The 26,733-nt window shown below is 44.2% G+C and overlaps 2 protein-coding genes across 17 annotated transcripts in view; one reads left to right on the top strand and one right to left on the bottom strand.

Annotated features, from left to right (window-relative positions):
- The window catches only part of LOC123505705 (paired box protein Pax-6-like), a 127,576-nt gene extending 115,279 nt beyond the window's left edge, over positions 1–12,297 (top strand). For 4 of the 5 annotated variants that reach the window (XM_045257354.1, XM_045257357.1, XM_045257353.1 and 1 more), the window contains exons 9-10: positions 5,930–6,183; positions 8,227–12,297. In XM_045257354.1, the coding sequence (XP_045113289.1) occupies positions 5,930–6,183; positions 8,227–8,318 (346 nt within the window). In that variant the 3' untranslated portion in view covers positions 8,319–12,297. The remainder of the gene's footprint in view (positions 1–5,929; positions 6,184–8,226) is intronic. The other variant, XM_045257355.1, reaches the window with a different exon arrangement.
- A 1,617-nt stretch (positions 12,298–13,914) lies between these two features.
- LOC123505842 (ankyrin repeat and SAM domain-containing protein 1A-like) overlaps positions 13,915–26,733 on the bottom strand; it is an 86,255-nt gene continuing 73,436 nt past the window's right edge. For 10 of the 12 annotated variants that reach the window (XM_045257607.1, XM_045257611.1, XM_045257612.1 and 7 more), the window contains 10 exons: positions 22,945–23,058; positions 22,414–22,617; positions 22,133–22,314; positions 20,789–21,169; positions 20,250–20,395; positions 19,975–20,149; positions 19,694–19,852; positions 19,376–19,513; positions 18,374–18,558; positions 13,915–18,244 (listed from right to left, as the gene is read on the bottom strand). In XM_045257607.1, the coding sequence (XP_045113542.1) occupies positions 18,079–18,244; positions 18,374–18,558; positions 19,376–19,513; positions 19,694–19,852; positions 19,975–20,149; positions 20,250–20,395; positions 20,789–21,169; positions 22,133–22,314; positions 22,414–22,617; positions 22,945–23,058 (1,850 nt within the window). In that variant the 3' untranslated portion in view covers positions 13,915–18,078. The remainder of the gene's footprint in view (positions 18,245–18,373; positions 18,559–19,375; positions 19,514–19,693; positions 19,853–19,974; positions 20,150–20,249; positions 20,396–20,788; positions 21,170–22,132; positions 22,315–22,413; positions 22,618–22,944; positions 23,059–26,733) is intronic. The other 2 variants (XM_045257608.1, XM_045257613.1) reach the window with 1 other exon arrangement.

The following is a 26,733-nucleotide window of genomic DNA, read 5'->3' as shown; positions in this document are numbered from 1 at the left end:
ACACGTGAAAGGAGACACACCCAAATATCTCCACCCGGCCGGGGAATCGAACCCCGGTCCTCTGGCTTGTGAAGCCAGCGCTCTAACCACTGAGCTACCGGGCGTGTGTGTGTGTGTGTGTGTGTGTTACAATGGTACCTAAAGTTTTCTTCTTTGCCCTCCTCTCACTGGATTTTCTTCGTCACCTTTGCTGTCTTCAAGTGGGGTGTTATCGAGGCGTCGCTTAGCCCGGGGCGTGGCGGGGCGGGGCGGGGCGGGCCGGGGCTGGGCAGCGTCATCTGTGCACGAGTCAACTTTACTGTCACCACTGTCCGTAACGCGACACTTGAAGCAGAAAATTATAGCGACTCAGTGACTCTCACACTCATCAAGGGATAAATACGACAACTGACATACGACGAAGAATTCACAAAACTGCAATGTAAACACACTAAACTGCATGCAGATGTACGACAACGCGTCGTTCGTTATGGCACCAATCGGACCTTTAACGACCAGACGGAGGGCGAGGGGAGTTGACAACTTTCAATCACCCTCTTCAACATTGTCTTCCTCCGTTTAGTACTCGTGCCCCCTCCCATTCCCTTCACTTCCGTAGAACAAACGGCAACAGTTGTCATCACTCTCAAGTTGCAGGGCTGCCAACCACTCCCCGCCCTCCGCCCTTTCAAACCCTCATCTTTATTTTTATTCCTTTTGCATTTTTCCGCCGTGGAATTTCAGCGATCTCGAATTATTCTGCGCTCAATAAAAAATATTAATTCGTAAGCTTTGACTTTAATTGCACCGAAAACTCGACAGGGGACGGGTAATGGCGGAGACAGCGAGATGAAGCAACGAGGGAGGGAGAGGGAGGCAGCCACACTCCCACCCAGACATCCAGCCTGATGCTCGCCGATACCAGCACTGATGACCAGGATAATTATGTCCCAGCCCGCCACTCACACATATGTCACCCTCCACGCCCTGCTCGACAAGGCTGCTCCACCTAACTTGGCTTGCACTGACTCACCTGCAACCAGACATCCAACACATCCACTAATTATGTACTGGAAAAAGACGCATAGTGTGGTATGGCAGACACTGAACATGTATGTAATGTGGAGGAATCAGACACAATATGAAAGACCTCAAAACAAGTGCAGATAATACCAGCCTGGCCACAGTGCTCTCAACAACAGAACACACCAGCCACGGCTTTCAATATACTTTCTTAATCAACCACCAAACTGAAGGCGACCTGCTGGCAGGGCAGATAGCAGTGGGTTGCCTGGCTGGCTGGTATGAGGCAACAAAGAACATACAGTAAGCTAAACAACGACTACATCAGAGGTCCGAATGCTCAGCTGATGGAGGATACGGTCTCCTTTCTGATGTTCACAATACGAATACAAATTATGTATTCTTGTCTTGGTACCAGAGTGTATTGAGCAGACTCATACAACAATACACAAATAGTGACTACCTTAGATGATTGAGTAGAGAGACACCAAACAGAAGCCAGGATTTGAGAACAGACGGAAACAGAAAATAGAAGCAAAACGAGAGATACGGAAGATGAGAGACAGAAGAAAGGAAAAACATCAAGATTACAAAGAGAGACACAAGACGAGACATCAAAATAAAAAAAGGAAATAGAGAGAGAGAGAGAGAGAGAGAGAGAGAGAGAGAGAGAGAGAGAGAGAGAGAGAGAGAGAAAGGGATACAGTACAGCATGCAATTAGCTACACGTGGCAGGTAAATGGCAACGGTATTGGAGTGGGGTGATACTAAGGCACGATATTTCAAAGGATAACATCGAAGCGGCGGCGATAATGTCATGGTGTGAATTAACGGTGACAGATGACGCTACGAGATGACGAAGGTGGCGACGTTAGGGAAGAGGAGAGAGGGAGGGGAGGATGAATGGGGATGGAGAGGAAAGGGGGGAAAGGAGGGGTGGTTTGGGAGGAATGAAGGATGCTGGGGAAGATGAAATAGAGAGAGAGAGAGAGAGAGAGAGAGAGAGAGAGAGCAATCAAGGATGATGGTTTGACTACTTTCCGTTAGCCTCTTCAGTGGAGGGTCAACACTCTCACTCTCTCTCTTTCTTTCTCTCTCTCTCTCTCTCTCTCTCTCTCTCTCACACACACACACACTCACACACACACACACACACACACACACACACACACACACACACACACACACACACACACACACACACACACACACACACACACACACACACACACACACACAGTTTAGCTTCACCCTCACCATTAGACGTTAATAATCGTCAGGAACCATCGATCTCAGGGAGGAAAGGAAAGAGAGGAGGGACGGAAGGGGGAGATGAGGAGTGGGGAGGCAGAAAGAGAAGGGAGGAACTGAAGGGACCAAAAAAGAAGAAAAAAAAAGAAAAGGAAGGGGAACTGCGCCATCTCCTCCACCTCCACCTCCTCCTCCTCCTCCTCCTCCTTGATTTCCCTCATCTCCCTCGAAGTACTTCCTCTCCCCACCACTTCAATACACTTGCCAATACATTATTTTCTCCTCGCCTGTGGGAAAGTACTGTCCTTTACCTACTTAATAACAGTAACAAGTTTTATTTTTACTCACATGAATTGATAGAAAATACAGAACAGCAATATACATAACTACTTGACATACATAAAGATCTTTCCATATATAATAAATAAATAGATAAATAGATAGATATTCATTAATAAATAGTACTCTACCTATACATATCTGCACAAATACTGATATTTCCAAGATATCGAGATTCATAATACCAGAAGATACATTAAACGCAATACACACACAAAAAAATAATAAGTTTTTCATTGAACGCTTTTACATAATCTCTCTTTACTTGACCCTTTCAAATACTGATGAATCTGTGGTTAATCTCTCCCTCAGCACATTACTCTACCTCTAGAACTCGCAATCCTCTCAGCAAACTGCCTTCCTCTCGTTGTACTCCTGCCCTTAATTCCCTATCACCGCACAACCTTCCCATTTGTCTCATAACTAATACACTCTTGTCGCCTTATTCATTCTCCCTCTTTGCTTCCAGCCCCATTCCTCCTCCTCCTCCTCCTCCTCCTCCTCCTCCTCCTCCTCCTCCTCCTCCTCCTCCTCCTCCTCCTCCTCTCTCGGCCCCTCTCAGCCTGTCGACCCGCTAATACCTCACATTTGTTTAAGTGATCAGCTCGCATCAATATTAGCATTTGTTATGGGTGAGAGAGAGAGAGAGAGAGAGAGAGAGAGAGAGAGAGAGAGAGAGAGAGAGAGAGAGAGAGAGAGAGAAATAATAATAATAATAATAATAATAATAATAATAATAATAATAACAATAATAATAATCTGATATCACGTCCGTAACTCTGAAAAGAAAACACAAACACATGAGCAAATAAACAAACAAATTAGTGTCACAGATTCATCTCACATTAAAAAAATATATACAAAAAACTGTAAAAAGAATATGATAAAGCTGAATAAATACGCTCCCGAGCACACACACACACACACACACACACACACACACACACACACACACACACACACACACACAATATAGCAAAGTGCCACGTGTGCAAACAATGACGTCAGAGGTCACGTGCGCCTCACAGTAGTAGAGTAAGGCTCCACACACACACACACACACACACACACACACACATTCTCTACGTGACTAAAGCAGTGGGTTGAAGTGAAGAGATCGTGGGAAGGAGGTGGTGGAGGGACTGCATAAGATGTTGCTAGAGGCACATGTCAAGTGTTAGGAATGTGGGGTGTTTTGCTCTCTCTCTCTCTCTCTCTCTCTCTCTCTCTCTCATTCGCCCTCAGTAGATTCGTTAAACCTAATGCAATCATCACAGCACCCTTAATAGCTCTCGTAATTTCCACTAGCGTCCAGCAAATGATCACTAGCCTTGTTCAGACACTACAGTACTAAAAACCTTGAAAGTTCCAGTAACTTTTTTCCTACCACTGCATGACTGCCTAGAGGAGTTGGCGTAGGGTAGCATCAAGTGAAGAGACTCACTATGCATGGTGCATTATGGTCAAATGGTCGCTTCACGCATCTTCTCATGGTTGAGCTATATGTTAATATTACCGCCCCGCCACACCACAGTCGCCGTACCATAGATGATTGCATATTTATGCCAAATTATAGTAATGATTCCTCCATTCCACGGGTAATTGGCTCTTGCATAAACAACTCTCAGCTTCATTTTCCTACTCCCGCCCGCCCCGCCCCGCCCCTGCCCGGCGTAGGTGCGGCGGTCACTCGCGGAGTCGCGGGAGGAGCCAGACACCACTCCTGCTCCCGCTGCCGCTACCGCCACAGTCGCCTCCTCCACCAAGGGCAGCCGCCGCTCACCCGCGCGGAAGGACTTCATCACAAGTCACGTGACGCGGATTACGGGCGAGTGATTGGCCGGCGCGCCACTCCCCCGCCCCTTTATTGGCCGCGGGAATTATGCGCTTAGTCCTCGCTTCTTATTGGTGGAAGGCCGCCTAACGTTTGTTTATCTTGGCGACCTGTGTATTGAGACTTTCATCCCCCGACCCTTAGTATTATTTTTTTTGTGTAGCTCAAAGGGGAGAGAGTGCGACTAAGGGCTTGGAAGGGGATAAGGAACGCCTTTTGCTGCTTATTTCACGGGCCCCTCAGTGCGGCGGGGCGAGGCGGCTGGGAAAAGATGCTCCAGTGATGAGCACGGCCCAGGCGCGGCGTTGGTTAGGTTGGCCTGTGCTGGGCGGAGAAGGTTGGCAGGCTTAATCATCGCTTCGCCTAAGACTGAAATAAATCATGTACACACACACACACACACACACACACACACACACACACACGGAGGCGCGTGCGGAAGTGACCTGCTATAAATCAGCCAGGTCGTTGTGGGTCGGAGGGCAAGACTTCTTCCCCTCCAGTCCAGACTACTCAGCTTCCGCCTCACTCACGCAAATCCTCCTCCTTTTCCCTTCACTCCATCCGACGTCCTATTCTGTTATTTTCTTTTAAACTGTCTTCCTGAGACAGTTTGTTTGCCCCGTTGTTGTTGTTTTTTAACATATCATCCCTTTCCCTGATCCTTAATTCTTCACCATACTTTCCCCTTCCTTCTGCCTGACACCTTCCTCTCCCCTATTGCCTTCACTCCTACGCTCCCTGAGTCCAAGTATTTACTGAGCACTACATTTTATATATATATATATATATATATATATATATATATATATATATATATATATATATATATATATATATATATATATTCTAAACTAATATGTTATCTAATTCTCCAACTCTTCTTGAAAGTGAGTATTACACAGGATGAAGATTTTCTTCAGTTCCCACCACACTTAAGTTCTTCCTTACACGAGGCGACAGAAAACGTAATATCCATTCTCTCTATTCCTTACGGGGGAGAACTGGACCTCACTACAGCAGCAACAGCTGCTTACCTCATACTGCTAATAAGGTTCTCATTCACCATGCTGCCTATTAGTCCGCTGCCACCAACACGTTACTCCTTGCTGTAATTACTATTTTACTTCCCTGATATTTCTCGTCGCACTAACCTACCTTATTCCACTCCTCTCGAGCTCTGTCTATCAAGTCTGCATTCAATGTTGCAAGTAAAGCAATCATCATCATTACTGACCAGCCTGATGCACGAGTGGCCTCCTTGTCAATGAGATCAATGTTAGCCAGGCGTGTGTGGCACTGAGCTGGTGGGGGAGTAAAGCGGCAAAATGCCACGTCAGCTGGTCTGCTGATGTAGTGCGACAATACCATGCCTAGATTACATGTTTCCTACACACACACACACACACACACACACACACACACACACATTCTCTCTCTCTCTCTCTCTCTCTCTCTCTCTCTGCCATGGTGCCTGACAGACGTGTCTCTCTCTCCTTGCAGCATGTCCGGCTCGCTCAGTTCCATGGGCGGCTCGTGTCTACAGCAGCGCGAGGCGGCGGCGGCCTCAGCCTATCCTTACATGTTCCACGACCCGCTATCTTCCCTGTCCTCCTCCTACCAGCGGTCTTCATCCCAGCTGGCCTCTTGCGGCAACGCGGCATCCCAGGTAGCCGTGTCCTCCTTCAATGCTGCCAGCCACGCGGCGGCCGCTTCCTATGCAGCCGCCACATCCTCTGCAGGAGGCACAGGTACAGGTGAGTCCTGTTCGTACCTCTTCCTCTTCTTCCTATCCAATCTTTTTCCACTTCTTTTTCTTGGCATTTCTCTATTTCTACACTCCGCCACTTCCTTTCTGTTAGCCTTACTTCTTCATCTTTCCTTGTCTCAACCTCTTTTCTTTTCCTCCCACCGATCCGTTCATCGGTTTTTTTTTTTTCAAAAGACGGACTGATAGACGCCAAAAACAAAGACAAGAGTGACTCACATCTCCCCATAGCATACACCACCACCAACATACTGCCGCTACACACACACACACACACACACACACACACACACACACACACACACAAGCCAGAGGACTGGGGTTCGATTCCCCGGCCGGGTGGAGATATTTGGGTGTGTCTCCTTTCACGTGTAGCCCCTGTTCACCTAGCAGTGAGTAGGTACGGGATGTAAATCGAGGAGTTGTGACCTTGTTGTCCCGGTGTGTGGTGTGTGCCTGGTCTCAGGCCTATCCAAAGATCAGAAATAATGAGCTCTGAGCTCGTTCCGTAGGGTAACGTCTGGTTGTCTCGTCAGAGATTGCAGCTGATCAAACAGTGAACACACACCTCAGGTAGTGCATGATATTCCTACACATTACATAGAGTAGGGGCATCACGCTGATATCCACACCACCTTTCTTGTTGCTCTCTCACTTCAACGTTCCCAGCGCCTCACCACCAACGAGCATCTCAGCTACTCTCCGGAAACCTGGCCTAATGCGTTCCTTGTCGTCGTCATCCTCTTCCTCAATTTCCACCATCACCTTTCCTTGCCTATCACCCTCCCACCCTCCTGCAAACTTCACCTCCTTTCCCAAGCTGGTTCATCACAGCACACAACACAAGGAGGAGGAACAGGATGGGAAGGAGGAGGAGGAGGAGGAGGAGGAGGAGGAGGAGGAGGAGGAGGAGGAGGAGGAGGAGGAGGAGGAGGAGGAGGAGGAGGAGGAGGAGAAGGAAGAGGAAGAGGAAGAGGAAGAGGAGGAGGAGGAGGAGGAGGAGGAGGAGGAAATGAAAATAAGGAAACTGGAATGAAGAACAGAGAAAATGGTACAGAGGAGGAAAAAAATACTGATAAGAAAGGAATGGAAGAGAAGGAAGGAAAAGGGGAGGTAGAATGCTAATAGTCGTGAAGAAGAATAAGGAAAGGAAATAAATGAAGAGGATAATAGAAATCTAAATGAAAGCATGGAAAAAAAAATTATGAAGGGAAACAAGAATGATGATAGTGGAGGAGGGGAAGAGATAGGAGAGTATGAGAATGGGAAGAAGGGAGTGTGTGGTGGTGGTGGTGGTGGTAGTGGTGATGGTAGAATGGGGGAGAGAGGAGGGAGTGGGCGCTCCGTCACTCCCAGCTGGTTTCCGGGTGAGTGGCTGGCCAAACACACGGCGACTTGTACAATTAACAGCGAGAAGCACACACGGTCGATGTTCCCGCCGCTGCTGCTGCTGCTCGCCCTTCCGGCTCCTCCCAAGCCTAAGTACTCTCTCACACTCCACGTTTGTTTGTTCGTCTGTCTGTCTGTCTGTCTATTCGACAAGACCGTCAAACGGAGACGGTTTTAACATTATGTAATTATTACTTCATATTACACTCACATACACATACATGTGCGCAGCAATGAACTGCACTATATATATATATATATATATATATATATATATATATATATATATATATATATATATATATATATATATATATATATATATATATATATATATATATATATATATATATATATATATATATATATATATATATATATATATATATATATATATATATATATATATATATATATATATATATATATATATATATATATATATATATATATACGTGACATGAGGAGCGAGGATATATATATATATATATATATATATATATATATATATATATATATATATATATATATATATATATATATATCCTCGCTCCTCCATGTAACCACCTCCTCTCCCCACTGCCTTCCCTTTCCCTCTCCTGCTCCCTTCTGAAAGCCTTCTCTCTTCTTCTCTCCCCCACAGGCTTGATATCGGCAGGAGTGTCGGTGCCGGTGCAGATCCCCAGCCAGACCCCAGACCTGAGTGCTGCGAATTACTGGCCTCGGCTTCAGTGATGGTCTCTGATGTGCGAGACCGACCTCTCGGCCTCGCAGTACCCCTCGCAGGTCTACGCCGCCGCCACGCCTGTCGCCCCGACTGCTGCCACCCCGCTCCCGCCTTGAAGGTGCGAGTGTCTTTCTAGTATTGCGGGGGAGGAACTGCCCACCGGATGCGGCGGCCGTGGCGGGTCGCGGCGGCCCTCACACCTTTCAGACGTGACTTAGTGCAGCGCGGAGCTGTCTTGAGCGTGGCTCTAACAGTTGAGGGCTTAAATTACCACGGCGTGACCTTGACCGTGAGGCGCCGCTTGTTCTTAATTAAAATCTTTAAATATGGGTGACCTCGGTGAAGGCCGCCCTCCACGGCCCGGGAGAGGGACGACCGAGCCGTCGCGGCGTCATCCGGCAGCGAACACTTTTGTACCGATACTCCCGGTTCCCTCGGTCACCTTGGAGTGGTCGTCTTGATTCAGACACCTTTGGCCAGAGTGGAGGGTACGTACCATTGTAAAACCAAGGATTCCGTCGTTCCCAGTAACAGGAGGTGGGGTCAGCGAGGGAGAGGGGAGGAATAAAAGCCAAACATGCAAACAGCAAACAAACTTGGGTCAGACCTGCGCTTGTTACTCCTGCCAATGTATATTTCAAAGTCTTTCTAAAGCGCAGGTCGGTGACGAGAGACTTTGACGACACACGCCACCCTCTCTCCCTCCGCCCCGGCGTGAGGCGCACAAAGCAACTCACTACACAGCCACCATGCCACGCCGCGCCGCGCCACCAAGCGCCTCGACTTGACTCACTGCATGTTCTCATCTCCACTGGTAATGAACAAGGGACAACACGAGGATACCCGTAGCTTAGGTTAAATATTTAGTTGCATAAGTTGCTGTAGCTCTCGAGTCAGGCTACAGCGCCCCTGAGTCAGACTAGGGAAGCGAGGGGCGCGGGTTGCCGACTGGGAGGAGGGAGCGGCACCATCCTGCCTCTCCCCACTCCCTCCCGGTACCTGACACCTATTTATTACTGTATAAAGGTGTGTAAACAAGACTTGTGTATAGTGTAGTAGACTGTGTAGATTAGCGATCATACTCATACGTACACACAACACCGCCGTCGAGCCCCACCATCTTAGATTATGTTTTCACATCGTCAGTTTTTATTTCCCGGCAAAGTTCTCTCCTCGAGGCACTTCTATAGCTCGGAAACTTTTAATCACCCACCCACCCTCTGTGGCTGGTGCGGGGAGGAGGGGCGACGAACACCACAATGCCGGCTATTAACCGTACCTGCCGCACCCCCGCCGTCAAGGGTCCCCCACCACCACCATCACCACCACCACTACAGCCACCGCCGCCGCCACCACTCCACTTATGACAAATTCAATCTGATCAGATATCAGACTTGGTTTCACCTGAATGGTGGCGCATTTCACGAACTAATTTCCCATAAAATTAGCGACAAAGGACTTCATTCTGAGCGCATGGTGGGAATTTTACAGCGCATAGTCGTGTTGAGCGTGCCCAGTGTAGCGGCGACGAGGCTGGGCGCGACGCTCAATGCCTGTCACTTGCAGAATAGCGGGCCAGTGTTGACGCTGAAAACACCCGCCATCCCGCCCCGCCCCGCCCCGCCCCACACCCTTAATTGATCGGCGTAATGTGAATGCCTTACTTTTTTAAACATATATATTTTACGGAGATGAAAGGCTGCCCTAACAAGAACCCCATTGTGAGGCCTTGCGGAATCACACCAACACTGTCACGTACACTCTGGGGTGATAGCGATACGCCGCGGAGAGAGAGGGGAGGAACCAGACAGACGAGAGAGAGAGAGAGAGAGAGAGAGAGAGAGAGAGAGAGAGAGAGAGAGAGAGAGAGAGAGAGAGACGTGGGGGATAAGGGAAGGAGGGGTGGTAAAGATAATTAAATAAACAAGCCCCACCACCGCCCCGCCACCACCACAACCAGTGCAATTAAAAAGAAAAAGTCTGTGAAATCTGAGTGCCGTTTGCGTGGCTTCATAAAAGCGTTGTGCGCGTCCCGCGGGAATGACTGACTCAATGGACGGGCGGGAGCTGCGCATTTTGGTCAAGGTTCTCAAACCCTTCACACACACACTCACACACACACACACTCACACAATAACATCATACAAAATTACTATTTTTCTTCAACTTATTATCCCTATCAGTAATTTACTTCATATTTGCGCGCCCACGCACGGACGCACGCGCGCGCGCGAGCACACACACACACACACACACACACACACACACACACACACACACACACACACACACACACTCGCATGGCCACACTTTCCCCTCGGAGGCGACAAACACACAAGGGGAATCTGTGTTGCAATGCACGATGAAAGGCTAATACTGGCCGATTTTTTCCCCTCCCCCAGTCAGTTAATAACACCAGTTGATATTCGACTGACAAATGCACGCCGCTTCAGATTGCAAACAAGCACCCTCCCTTCCTCCCTCCCTCTCCCTCCCCCCCTGCCTAAATATTGCATTCATCCCGGCGTCAACATTATCATATATTACTCCAGTCATCAGTAGCGCGAGAGTTTATGCTGCAGTGAAATTATATGAAAAAAATCATAAATAAATAAAAAAAAAAACATAACATATACACTATACAGTACATACGCACCTGACAGTTATTATGTACATATGGAAGTATAAATAATGATACAGGAGTGATGATAAATAATGATAAATAAAAACGTAACAATAATAATGATAGCGACAACAACATGGAGTCGGTCGGTCGTTGGTTGGTTGGTTGGTTGGTTCCCTGACTCTCACACATCGCACAGCACAACACAACACAGCACTGGTCCCTTTTTTCGAGAATGATGGAGCATATGGCAATACTAAAACATACGACCTTGTTAATAACGGGGACGGGTGATGGAGGGTTATGGTGGACCGCGTGACACCACACTACCATAAAACACCACCACGCACCACTTCCACCACCACTACTACTACTACTATACTACTACTATTACTACTACTATAGCTCTCTCCGTCACCCTGCCGTCACTCAGCCCAGTCGGGTTACGCATCACAGCACCACAGCACCACGGCAGCACCACCATACCCACTCCATCCCGCTGTGTTCTGCTTCTGTGTAGTAACGCTCATACCAATATTTTGCGGCGCAGACTGACTGAACCCGTGTGTGTGTGTGTGTGTGTGTGTGTGTGTGTGTGTGTGTGTGTGTGTGTGTGTGTGTGTGTGTGTTATTGCTTGTATTGTTATCATTCCCGCTGTGTTTTGTTGGTCATCTCCATAGAAAGGAAAGGGAAGGGTGGGATGCGGGTGGGGGGATGGGGCGGGGTATTCCACACTAACTGATGGTCTAGTCAAAGGCAGCTAGTGTTGTGTACGACCGTGTGTAATCATTACCTATTATCATTACCATTATTCTTATTATTATTACTTTTAATGATAACTTCGTCTTGGATACGTCCTCGCAGACGCGGGAATTACACGATGTTGATATATCGGTTAAAACAATCTGGTATTTCCCACTGTATACTTTGTTCGTTACGATGAATGTCGATGTTTTTTGCATGATGAGAGGCATACAAAGGCCCAGCGGACAGCGACCCACCCACCCTCAGCTACATACACTTCACGTAATAAGCTCACCCAAAGTCGTTTAGTCACGTACGTACATAATTATATAAATGCTATACCCCCTTTCCGTTTTACGTTGAAGGAAGTAAGAATGAACGCAGTTAATAAGAAAATCAATTAAAATCAACATAACACAGTACAAGGAAGAGGAGAGACAGTGACTGCAAGGAACGGCTGCCCTGATCTCCACTGTTTCCACTAATGTTATAATTTCAGGACCAATTTTATAAACAATACGTGATTATGATGAACATACTCTGGTTCCCAGCCAACCACCAGTCATATTGTGTGTAGTGATTACTGTATGATATAATGAAATATAATGAAACCTGGTAAGTGATCGTTTCATTGTTCCCTTCTACAATTACCTCATAATTGCATGAACAGTATACTTAAGTATTAAGCTCCTTTATTTGATATGTGAAGTATTTTTATCACCACACTAGAACTTACCACTACAAAAAGACAGTTAGTTCACTTACTCAAAGCACATCCTTGAGAGAAAAAACACATAATCCAAACAATACTAAAATTAAAACACGTCCACATAATTTCATCTCGGTAACTTGCGAAGCTACCTAAATCCCAGCTCCTCGCTGTCCTTGGCGGGTGAGGCACACACTGTCAGGAGCTGGCTTGCCCATGTCACTCACTCACTAACCACCACTCACTGATTTAAATGTACTAAATATTCCATTGATCCTTTCAAACTGGCACCTAAGTGCCCTTTTTTCCTTCCGTGGCCAGTGTCACTCTTACATAACAACATAATAATAAAATCAATGGCAAGTCACCGATTACTGGTTATGTGTGGTTACCCTCCCCACCCTCTCTCTATTAACTAGTCTGGTATACGTGATGTAGTTGGTCAGGTGCATATATAACAGTTGTTAATATCTTTACCTGCCGGTAACAACTTGGTGTCACTAAATCCTGGGGCATTTTTACTGCGTGGTATGATGCTAAATATATGAATGCCTGTGAACAAGCAACAGTAAACAATACTGCTAAAACTTACTTGTCGTCAGGGCTCGAGAACTTTCCCTGTGGACTGTCATGATTACTTTCCTCGTCCATTATATAAAGTGTAGGGTGTAACACGAGTTTCTGCAAATACTGCTGGAGAGAGTACAGTCTAAAATGTACTCGATGTCACCGTCTTGGCGTGAAACATTACTAACAGCTGACTTGTCTCTAACCTAACTCCATCCCTCCCCTCCCGCCTGCTCGGGTATGGCAAGATGTCCTGTAGTCTAGGATTATTTCATTGGTCATTAATTACAGCCATGCCATCATTGTGTAATGTGTGTCTAACGGTACATCACCTGTCCCTCAATACTACTTGTCTCATTATAGGATACGGTATTACCCCAAACCTTGCAGAAATGATCTGTTGACGTGAATGTCAGTAGGGTGTTGACATCCCGCATCCCTCAACACCACCTCGTGTTTCTAATAAATCAGTCATATCACACGTCTTTCTTCAATAGAAACCAACTCCTAGAATGTTTACTACAAATGAACAGCACCAAACACTTACTCTCCAGTAGGAAGGGATGGATCAAGGCACATTTCTTAACACACCCGACAACGGTACTGCACTTTTAGAGATCACAGCTGACTGAGAGTGACGTATCGCACGCAGACGCAGTGTCAAATAGGACAATTGTTTAATTTTGTTATTTTTTTTACGTGGTTTTATTTATAAATGTTTTTATTTTTTTCATGTAAAAATTTCCCAGAAGCTACCTTAAGTAATCAAAAACACTTTGAATGGTGATCATAAGAGTATCGTACGAGCGGTATTGATGTTGTACATAGCTCGTATTTTTTGGTGATATATATATATATATATATATATATATATATATATATATATATATATATATATATATATATATATATATATATATATGAACTAATCATCTCTTCAAATTGCAAGAAAACACTGTGTTTCATTAAAGATTTATTGTTCATAATAACATTTGAACTCTGTGTGTCCATTTAAACATAACACAAACTCATATACAATTCTGGGTGACCGCGGGAGATCACTGAGTGGTTAGAGAACAGGCATAATAAATGATCTCCGTCTCTTATAATACCTTCAAGCTGGTAAAGCATTAGATTACTGATGGATATAAACACGAAGCTTGAGATTCTTAGTATAAACCCACTAGACTATTGAAAAAAAAAATGGAGAGCATTGAAGATTTTTTTTCCCAACACTGTCCCTCTTGATTCAAAAGGCGGCCTTATAACTGTGTTGTGTATCCAGTCTCCCATAATGGTTGACAATTATGATGTTTTGGGAAGGATAAAATAGCGAAGTTTATTTTTTCATTATTCTTTTATTCCTACGACTGAGATAATGGTCACAGAGAGAGAGAGAGAGAGAGAGAGAGAGAGAGAGAGAGAGAGAGAGAGAGAGAGAGAGAGAGGCAGCTGACTTGTGTGAACTGTTTGCATCAAGACACAGAACTGACAACCAATGGAAAAAAGTGCAAAATACGAAGCTGTGAAAATATGCCTCGACAACACATGCAATCCAGCAACACTGTGTACCTCTGATGCGTGCACATGCCTGCCGGGGAAGAGGGAAGAGAGGGAGGGTAGGAATCGTTATGGGTGAGGCAGGGAAGAAAGGGTGTATGGGAGGAAAGAAATAAGAGAATTGATTCATTAAGGGCAGGAATGGGCTTACTATTCACAACCATCTACAGCCACAGAGTACACTACATTATACTGAAGGGTGGGGCAGCCAATACTGAGCAAATGTAATTAAGAGAATTAAGTAGTATAACATGATTTACCATAAGATAAAGATTCTGATAATCAATTACACATTAATTGAGTAACTGCCAGGCCTTTAAGCAATACATACTACATACAGTGTACTGTTTTGTGTACATCTTTGAACATAATGACCACTTGCTGTGACACCACCTTGCTTTTCCTATTTTTTTTCCCCCAATAAATACAGGATTTAATACTTTTCAAGTCACATTACTCAATCACACCAAGGATGAATCAAGTTAGTATCAATGATGACTTTCGGTACTAAGTATGAGCCCATGGAGAGTGATGGTGGTGGTGGTGGTTGGATTACTGTGTGAGGAGGGGGCAAGGCTGCCCTTCCTTCCTTCAGACATCACAAACCTCATACTTTAAGTCAAATACTCAATCATGTCTCTAATTGGAGTGAGCATCCACACACTGAGAAGAGTGAGTAGCAAGGAGTATGTATGTCACTGAGGGAAGGGTGGGAGGCAGGCAGGCAGGGATGAGGTGCACCAGGGATCCTCACACTCATGCGCAGTATTAACAGCCACAGTGTCCACTCCACTACAACACAAACAGTGATATCAACACACACAGATGAGAGGACACTATCTCATGACTAGCAAATGTCCACAGTACACATCATTTACTTGTGCACTTAAGTAATCCAGTTGGATCTATTGTAATTAAAATGTATACAATTTAAATATTTTCAAAATGTCTCCTTCATAGGAGTAATATAAGTAAAAATTTATAATATGGCTTCTAGATATTCCTGACTTTTTCAACCTTACAGAATAATTATTATAAAATAGTTTTGGGTAGCTTTTAAAGTATTATTATATAATCTTATTTCAAAGACTGAATTGCACACTCCATGAAGTGGGTCATTAAGGGCCCAATAAAACCTCTACGTGGGTAGAATGTACTTAAAAAATCCCTTAAAAGTTGCTCCATGTACAAAATGTTTACAAAATATGACAAACGCTCTTGACGCCTACAGTAGGTATGGCACCGCCCTCAGCGGGCCCAGGGTGTCTGACTGCCGGGCTGCCGGACTCCGGGGCTACGGGGGGGGAGGCAGCCCGCTACCTAGAATCACCTCACTGAGTTTGGTCGATATGAGTGACTAGCATAAAAGTGATCCCCTTAACATCAACATCAGATGTATTCAAAACTGGAAGGGTCAGGAACTGCTATACTAACATGCCATAGATTCTTGAAGCACTACATGAAGGCTGGAATGAAGTGGGTGCCAGTGTCTGCAAGTTAACCCCAATAGTTATATGAACTAAAGTATAAATAAAAAAAATAGTTTTCATTCAAAACCATGACTTACAATTTGTGTATATACATATATTTACCAAAAAGATATATTTGTTTGGTTTTTAATATATTTTTTCTGTACATAGTGTGTCTATACTGATGAAGAAATGGTACCAAATTTAAAAGAACCAATAGCCTATAGTGTACATAGTTACAATACTACCAGACATCTACCAGACGCAGCCGTGCAAACAACCTATAGATGCACACGAGCAGTGCCACCTAAGCACCATTGCCGAGGGCCGGCTTGGCTTGGCCGCTGCACCCGTGTCCTGCCGTGACCCACCTGGTCCACCCACACAACACCGGTTACCCTACTATCACTTATATGACCTTAATACTCTGTACCTAAACTTTACTCTTTATAAGCCTATCATCACAATGAGAGAGATAAGTAGAATAATATAACTAATACAATTTCCATGCTACTCTTGCTACTGATGAACTGTTACTGTGGAAGGCCGCGCCAGGACTCAGCACGGCCTTGCCAACACAAGCTTGAACCACGAGGCCAGACTTAATCACACACATACTTATATACAATATATTTGCAGTAACTGAGCTCAACACAGTATTCAGCATGATACTAGCAACTGAACCTGAGGAAATGTGCAATGAATGACAGCTGATGTGAAACTGAAGTGTATAAATGAAGATGGCTAGAGCAATGTACCTTGCAGCACTCACTGACATAGTGAATGTCACCCAGCTCACTGCTAGGGCCTTTGGTGGTGCTGGGAAGGTTCACAACAAACCTCAATCCATGTTTTTCAAGAGTATAGAGTAATAAAAGAATCATATACTAGTATGTACCGAACATAACGATGTTGAAGACAATGATAGTATATACACTCCATAATGAGGAAACATTCTTCCATGATAAAATGTAAATATGTAAATGTCTTTTACACTTAACTATTAAAGCACAATGAAACAAAATGAGGAACTAAATAATGCAGAATATAAAAAGGGTCACTCCTGTTCATCACCGTGGAAAATAGTGAAGCTCTCCACGTCCTTACCTCAACAGTCTTCCATTTCCAATTAACAATGAACATATAAATATTTGACACTTTGTGAAAGACAACTTCTGTAGACCTAAGGCAGCACTCTAAAGTATGTTGTTCTGTACAGCAGCACTGCTTGGCCCACCATGCTCCCAGACTACTAATGCTCCAGTAAAGGCTAGCTAAAGGCATGTTACATTGGTTACTGTTCAAGACTGATTGTAGATAGCAGCAATCTGAAGAAATTTTGATATACACAATTTGGAACTTAACCCTTGGTCAGTGGATAGGTGAGATGCTGGCACATGATCAATAGCACTACAAACATCTATGTTACATAAAACCCCTCAAGACAGACCCATAACACAAGTTACTAATACTTTCTATGCTTTCACATTTATCTTACTGTTGCAATCTCAGGTTGTGTGGGTTCTCTTGGAGACCGTTGCATTACAGTCACTTCCCTGTCACCCACTCATGTGTTCACTTCAAAGACCAGCTGTACATAGCACATTTAGCAAAAGTGTCTCATCAGTATTGAATACTGCATACCAGTTTTTTCCACGTTAACACATAGGTAAGGTCATCCACACACATATAAAGTATCTCTTCTGTTATCTTACGAGTCAAACATCAATAGCTGAGCCCATTAAATGATAAACATAGAAACAGGATAACACTGGAATTTTTTAAAGATTCTTGAATAAGAAACAGGTTTCCTGTATAAGTCTGTAGTAATACTGAGTCTCAAGGAAATAGACTTTTGAGTATACATCCTTAGTCACTGTGTCAGTTTCCCAAGAAGCCATGAAGAGCATATGTTTGTGTCATCATGCCTCACCCTTCTGCATTATGTTGTCTTGACCACAACAGTACAGTGAGGCAACACTGATGACATGAGGAGCCTCCTCTATGAGCATCTTGTATTTCAACCACCAGACAGTGGAGCTACTTATGAACACATGACTCTTCCTTCCTCCTTACAACACAGCTTTGGGAATTACTAAGATCCATTCATTTGGCTCTGATTTGATGGTACTGAGCTAAGGGAGTCTCTTCTTGAGCCACATTCTTTTTCAGACCCATTGCCTGAATCTGACAGTAAGTTTTCTGCTGAGCTGCTGGAAACCCCCCCGATGGACATCTGCTGGGGCACCGTGGAATGTGATCTGTGCAGGGTAAACAACCACACCTCATTACATAGTACATCAGTAGGAACATGTTGAAACACACAAGTAGCCATGACAACACTCTCTACAGTAATGGCATCAAAAGTGAAGGTGAGGCACTGTAGCTACCTGGTGTGGGAGGACCCATTGGAGAGGGTGCGGCTGCCCCGTAGGTGTTCTGACTTGGACCTGGTGTGACCGTGTGCCAGCTTCTGCTCATCAGACTGGTTAGTGTAAGGCTGCTCCCGCAGAGCCAGCTGGTATGCCACCTCAAATGCCTCCCCAAGGGTAAGGATGATCTCGGTAGCTAACTCCTGGTACATCAAAGCAACAATTTCACATCAATAAGAGCTGCACTACATACTTTACCACATGTACCATATGTACCACATTCAATTCTAAAACAAACTGTACATAAACACTCTCTCATCAAACATACTACTAAGATTCAGGGCAGAATAATAATAACAATGATGATGACAATAATGATAATAATAATAATAATAATGATGATAATAATAATAATAATAATAATAATAATAATAATAATAATAATAATAATAATAATAATAATAATAATAACAAAAAAAAATAATGATAACAATATTAATAAGGTACAGTGAGTGTCACTCACTGCACTATAAGATGACTCATGTCTGCTACTTGCTAGATGGTAAATATAGAAGTGTAATGTATTCTGTTCCTCATACATCTAGAGGTTGCTATTACAGCATAGCAATATTCAGCCTATCAGCATAAAATGTAATTCAGTGCAAGAATCAATCCATGGCAGAAGGTTCACATTACCACATGTCTGACATGAGATGACACAACCAGTCTGGGCAACAGGAGATCATACTAATACAGGTGTAAATGCAGTCAAGATTTGACAATACAATATACTGCACAACACAATACAGTATAGTATAGTATGCCATATAGCATGGAACACTAAGCTTGTGGTAATGTATGTATGAATAGGTGAGGTTGCAGCCACAGGCCCTAGAGTACCCTCATCCTCAAGACCATAAGTTAATGACAAGCCATTGCTGTGTGTTGCCTTTTTATGCATGAAAATTAAGAAGAGGAAGAAGATGATTCATACGCATGAGAAAAGTTTGTAATACTCACCCTAGTTTGTACTCTGAACACATGGCAATAATGTCCCTTCGTCTCTAAGTCTTTGGTGATGTAGGCAAAGTGTGACAGGTCCTCAGCGTCCTGGCAGGCACAGTGGATGTTGCGAATCTCGTGTTCACAAACCAAAGTCTGGAAAAAAGAACATGCAGACTACTTACTCTTTGTATATAAAAAAAGTCACATCTGTAAGCATCAAATTAGGCAAATCTAAGTTAATGGGGATTCATTTACCTACTATAAACAAATTTCTATCTAGTTTACTTTTACTTGACTACTGCAACCCTGAAAAGTAGGGGAACACATCCTGACCTGTGTGTTGTACTCCATGAACTTCACTCCACGGAATGATACAGACAGGATGATCTTTGGCACCTTTGTCCCATCAGTTGGTGTCTTTTTCAGCTTCTGAATAGACCTCATGGTAGATTCTGTTCCTTTCAACTCCTTGACGTGAGTTGAACCCAAGTACTGCAGAAGCCAAGATAAAAAAAACACTTAACAGAAAGCATCACACAGACATACAAAAGTACTGCTAAAAACAGTTCAGCCATATCATTAATTCTTTACTAACCTAGGACTTGACAACTCACCTGTGCAATGTACTGAACACTGGCAGAGACTAGAGCAGTAGGATGGTGTTTCCAGGTGGTGTGGAGAGTGTTAGGTGCCCCCACCACCAGTTGGGAGGGGTCCCTGATAGGCAGATGACTCAGCTGTTCACTGCCACCTTGTACCTCCATGCTGGGCTGGGCTCTGGGTGCTCTGCTGACCACAAAATAATTTCTGTCACATATGAAACACACACCAAGTAACTAATAAATGTAGTAAGCCAGTTCATGTCACATGGCTGTGGGGAATTACTCACTTGGCAGGCGGTTGAGGGGCACTACGCTTCTTGGTGCCAGACCGCCGGATGGTGTTGCTGGTGCTCTCTGGGGGACGCCTCTCTCGGCTGGTGGAGGAGGGCAGGTCATTGAGGAGCTGTTCCTTCAGCTGGGAGATGTCAGAGTTCTGCAATAAAACAAACACCACAATTCAGCTCACATATTTAGCAACAGTAGTCATTTTCAACTGTCCTGATTCTCTAAAGAAAGTCGAGTAAAATGTTTTGACTCAACATCTGGGCTAAGGACTTCAGTAAAGCATAAATTTGAATAAAAAAATAAGTAAAGGAGAAAAATAAATATATACATAAACACATATAAAGGTGGAAGAATAACAAAGGTATACAACTACAAGAAATTAAGAATAAATCTAAGTAAACTAGATAAATATCTAAATGCATAGGTAAATATACAGCAAAATTCTGATAAACAAATTTAAAATGAATGAGTGCTGAAATGAGTAAATAAACAAATAGTGAGCTACTATAAAGTGCAGTAAGCACAAGGAGTCTTGACGCACCAGTCTGCTAAGCTCCAGGCTCAGGTCATGGGGGTCGAGTGCCGGCGGCAGCTCAGGCTCCAGCGGCCGCTCCCCGAGTGAGGCAAGGATTCTCTTCCGGTGTCCAGGTCGAGTGATCTCAAGTACTGTGGTGAGTTCAATCTCCCACACCTTCCTCACTCGTTCCATCTCTCCAAAACCATTCTTGTGGAAAATCTGAGAGTACTGAGGCAGCCGGATGGATTCAAGCCAGGCATCCACAGTGTCCGGAAGGGTGTACGAGGCCTGAGGTCCGGAGAAGGGTGTGGGTAGCTGGGACACTGCCTCCCCCAGGGCCTGCACGTGGCTGGCCTGGGTGATGCCAAGCTCCCGCAGATCACCAGACTCCAGGATGCCTCCATTCTGTCCACACACAAAGTATGTCTCATAGAACAGTTTTTAAGTAAAAAATAGATGTTGCACTATGTCAGTATGTTACCACACAATGTTTGAGCATCACTGTGAAGCTGTTACAATACAGGAGTGGAGAGGTGACACAAAAATAGGAGTGAGGAAACAAGAAGTGTGTGTTTTTCAGGGATGCAAAGGAGTTGTGATACAACAAAGCATAATTCGGTACGTAAATATTCTTTAATATTGCAAAATGTATTTGTATGTACTGATAACTCCTGAAAGAAACAAACAATGAAAAATAGAATATCCTCAAATTTGACACTATCATCACGAAACTGAATGGAAAACAAATTAATTTTGTAAATTAAGGTTGAAAAATTATTTCCAAAATGAAAACTCTTTATGCATTACATTCCTTAAACTTCACAGTAAACATAAATAGATTACCGTAGTTTAATGTTCTCTACAAACTAAGCTTGTACTTGTAAGTTTGCCTTGAAGGACAAGTGCACTACTTTGGCAAAGCCATTAATGGAAATGTTATTTGACAAAATGTTTTTAAAACGAGTCTCGTTCTCAGAACACGCAAAACAGTTACTAATTATTTTCCTTTGAGCACAACTTTTAAGCCAATTAAGGTTTATCCAACGAATGTAGACTTTTATCAAACAGAAGGGGAGTTTTACAGTTAAGGGTTAGAATTTAAAGTTCCAGTCTCCCTACGATCTCATTACCTTGGTACTGCCCATCTGTGTCTGTGTCGCAAGCGTGGAGAGGGAAAAGGAAAGAAGTAATAGGGACTATGGGTACGAGAGAGAGAGAGAGAGAGAGAGAGAGAGAGAGAGAGAGAGAGAGAGAGAGAGAGAGAGAGAGAGAGAGAGAGAAATAAAAGGTCATTGAAGCAGGGAAAATACAGGATCATGGTGACAAAAATCAACATCAAGACGCATACACTCACACCTTCACACTCACCATAAAGTCTGTGTCGTCATAGCCTTGCGCCGCGAACACGTCCTCGTACTGCGGGAGGCCCAGCGCCCGCAGCCATCCACCCACTGTCTTGTCCCCACTCTCCAGTACGCCCACGCTCACGCCCACACCGTCGCCGCCAGTGAGGAGGCCAAGACCCTGCTGTGATGGGGACAGAGACAGGCCTGGTGGGGCAGAGAACCATCTCATCATTTGAAGAACAGTTTGGCAGGAAGGGGAAAGTTTGAGTACTATTGCGTTAAGGGAAGGAAGCCACCACTCACCCAGTCTGGTTTGAAACTCGTGTTCCAGCTCAGCCATGAACACGCTCTCTCGCGCCAGGCCGCCGCCAAAGCTGGCCATGATGTCGTTGATCCTCGCCCATTCCTCGGCTTCCTCCAGCGGTGACAGGAGGCCAACACCGCCCGAGCCGCTGCTACCGCCACTTCCGCCTTGCTCCCTTCCAGATGGCATGCTGTTGCGACATCCTGTAACACACACACACACACACACACACACACACACACACACACACACACACACACACACACACACACACACACACACACACATAATTTAATACATACTTCTAATTCATTTTTTCCAGCAAATCGAAATAAAGTAAACCATATCAGCAATATTACACGTTTCAGTGTGTGTGTGTGTGTGTGTGTGTGTGTGTGTGTGTGTGTGTGTGTGTGTGTGTGTGTGTGTGTGTGTGTGTGTGTGTGTGTGTGTGTGTGTGTGTGTGTGTGTGTGTGTGTGTGTGTGTGTGTGTGTGTGTGTGTGTCAGTGCTAGGCAGTGGCACGCGCACCTCTGTCCAGGGAAGGTCTGAGGCCAGAACCTGTGGTGAGAGAGCGCGGGCGTTCTAACGCAGACACCACCTCGGGTCCCTCCATGGGGGTGATAACGCTGCCACGGAACAGACCTGCGGGACACACATGGGAAACGGTTATTCAGAGAGAGAGAGAGAGAGAGAGAGAGAGAGAGAGAGAGAGAGAGAGAGAGCTCAACAAGAATAGAACTATCAGCATACAGCGCGGTACATAAGATCATAAATCAACACATTATCCTAACGGAAATAGAGTTGAAAAAAGGGGATACAATAGGAAAAAAAAAACATAACGAAATCAGAAACGGTTAAACTAACATTTTCCCTCCACAACTAACAGCAAATCACGTCAAGACCAAAATTGTTCACAGAGAGACCAGAGAAGGAAACAGTGGAGTACAAAAGATGTGTTGGTTGGTAAGGCGAGTACGTTACGTCTGCATGTGGATTGTCTGTACTGGTGGTGGAGAGGCGAGGAGTGTGAAGTGGTGGTTGGTGCAGGTGAGAAGAGGGGGAATGGGAGTGACGGAAGGGGAGGGATGAAGTAATAAACACAACTATTGCTCTCCACGCTCACTGCCTCCATTTCCCTCCACTTCTTCCCTTCCTCCTCCTGCTCTCCTGTATAATTCTTTCTTTTCTTTTGCTTCTTTATCATAGCCAGCTGATTTATTTCTATTACACGTTTATAACCCTGTCTGTGTGAATCTCTCTCTCTCTCTCTCTCTCTCTCTCTCTCTCTCTCTCTCTCTCTCGTAGATACCTGATTATAATTATTGTTCTTGAGTGGTCATGTGCGAGGAGGAGGAGCAAACAGACAGAAGTCCCCCACCATACCACCAGCAGGCAGGAATCAGTAAGTGTGTCGGTGCCGCGTGGCACAACACCGCATTTTCTGCGTCTTTCCTGGGAATCTGTCCTTCCTTGTCTGACTTCCTTGACTTGTGCTTACCCGCCAATACTGCACCAATATTGCCTACAACGGTCTCTTATTGCAACTAATGTTCTTACTGATACTACTGTTGTTGTCCATACACTACTGCTGCTATCACTGTTGATTACACTAGTCAACAACGAATTTATTGTCTGAAATTTTTTAGCTAATTTCAGATCAATTTTATGTGCTGAATAGAAAAACAAAAATACATTGGTTTTGTTCAATGAGCTCAAGTTTTTCTTTATTTGAAGCTAAAGCGGAATGTTGTGTAGTTGGTTTTTGTAGGGGTATTTTCGCTTTATATGATGCATAATTCGCCATCGCTACCATAACTACTACTGGTAAAGCAGCGACCTTCACAGAACGAAACACAACCCTTACCACTAGGACATCCTAAGTAAGCATCATCTGACTTGCCATAAAAAAAAAAAAAAACTTTCCACCACTAAGTCTTACGTAAGCCAGACTACGGCGCACCAACACCACTCTGACCCTAATGTAGTCTTAGTAACCACCCTCTCACCTCACCCTCCCAGACGCGCCGAATAGCGGCAAGAGTGATCAGCAGACGCATCACACCTAGTGCGGTGTCACCACTTCGCCATGTGCCACTGATTGGAAGAGAGGAGGATCTAGTCTGGTCTTCCTCTTGGGTGTTCCCTGAGAAGCCTTCCCTTTGTGGCGCTTCCTGTTGTGTGGTAATGAGTAAAACGTCTCACTGCCGCCAGTCAAGTGTTTATCAGTCATGCGCGGGGTTTTCCATAATTTTCCTGCATTAAGAAACTTGACATTATTGGCGCACGCTCCGTCTTAGAAGAATGCTTACTCTAAGACGTCATTGAAAGAAACTAAGTACATAAAGCTCTCTATGAAATTTCGTAGCTTGGCAAATAATCGCATAAGAATTTCTATATACTTGTCCTTGTGTAGCACTACTACCTTCCCCACTCCATGGAAGGAGAAGCAGGCCCACACCATGATGGCTAGTGGGTGCCTGAAAGTGGAAACAATGTACTGAGGTAGCAGTGTACTGCCCGGGCGGCAGTACACTCCCCATCCACAACTGCCTGCCACCGTGGACACCAGCTCTTCACTCCACAAAGCATGTTGCCACCTCTCCTGGTCCCAGTGTTGGTATGTCTTGCAAAATAAATCCGAGCTTCTTATGTCTCTGCGTGAGGTCTGGTTTTCTACGCACGCGAAATCAGCGGAGCCCAATGTCGCTACACTTTTTTTTCCCTTGCAAGTTGCTGTTTGTTTCCTTCACTGCCCTTGCTGTTATTGAGGACAGGGTGTCAACTTGTCTTTTGAGAACGTTGACGGTCCTGGGATTTATAATTATATGCCTATCAATCTTGTGTTTGACAACCGGAAGAGATAGGCGTTCTGTGTCTTGGTGCTGGGTGAGGAGCTGCACACTAAGAAGGCAAACCTCTATTGCTGTTGAGATTTCTTTCATGCTGTGGCCCCTGCTGAAGAGAGCAACGACTGCTCTAATATCTCCTTTAATAATCTGCCTCCTTGACATCCTGGCCTGGGAAGGAATCACTCAGAGCGTATACAAAGTCGGCGGGAGAAAAAAAAATAAATAAATAAATATATTAAAAAAAAAAAAAAAAAGGCGGCAAGCACTTAGCGGAGGGGTGGATCTTTCAAGGTTCAAAACCTGACTGACAGGCGCTTGGCAACATAATATGATCTATGGCGGTTCAGCCACCTGGTAGTCGTGCCTGAAGAATGGTAACGCACATTGTCAATTAATTGCATGACTCACGGTGGGGAACGTACTGTACACAGGAAAATATGTTTTTATACCAGTGACCGAAGTCAGTACTCCCGCGCTTCACAGTATTAAGTTCGTTATTAATATGAAGCATACGTTAATATATGAAAATATAAACTGATAAGGAGGGTGGGAGGATAAAATACTTCATCAATCAATGAAAAAAGACGCGCAGTAAAGGCCACCCTTGTGTTAGTCAGACACATCCGGTCTTCCCTGATTATTGTTGTTGCACCACTCTCAATGGATCTACATTGTATTATTATTATTATCATTATTATTATTATTATTACTATTATTATTATCATTATTGTTATTATTACTATTATTACAATTATTATCTATCCTACTATCATTATTGATTGTACTTGAAGTAGTAGTAGTAGTAGTAGTAGTAGTAGTAGTAGTAGTAGTAGTAGTAGTAGTAGTAGTAGTAGTAGTAGTAGTAGTAGTGCAATTTATAATATTACACACACACACACACACACACACACACACACACACACACACACACACACACACACACACACACACACACACACACACACACACACACACACACACACACACACACACACACACACACACACACACACACACACACACACACACACACACACACACACACATAAAAAGAGGATTGTGAAATACTGCAAGAAGACCTAAATAAGATCTGGGAATGGAGTAAAAGTGGGAAATGGAATTCAATGTGAACAAAAGCCATGTCATGGAAATGGGAAAGAGTGAAAGACGACCTGTGGGAATCTATAAGATGGGAGATGGAGTAGAACTGGAGAAAGTTAAAAAGGAAAAGGACTTAGGAGTGACGATGGAAGAAAACAATCAACCAGTAAGCCATATTGATAGAATTTTTAGAGAAACATATAATTTGCTAAGGAATATTGGAGTAGCATTTCACTACATGGACAAAGAAATGATGAAGAAATTGATAAGTACTATAATAAGACCCAGATTGGAATATGCAGGAGTAGTGTGGACCCCTCATAAAAAGAAACACATAAGGAAATTGGAGAGGCTACAAAAAATGGCT

This window comes from Portunus trituberculatus, chromosome 18, assembly GCF_017591435.1.
Source record: "Portunus trituberculatus isolate SZX2019 chromosome 18, ASM1759143v1, whole genome shotgun sequence".
Lineage (NCBI taxonomy): Eukaryota > Metazoa > Arthropoda > Malacostraca > Decapoda > Portunidae > Portunus > Portunus trituberculatus.
Note: the sequence above shows the minus strand (reverse complement) of the source record. Positions and strands in the feature narration are given on the sequence as shown.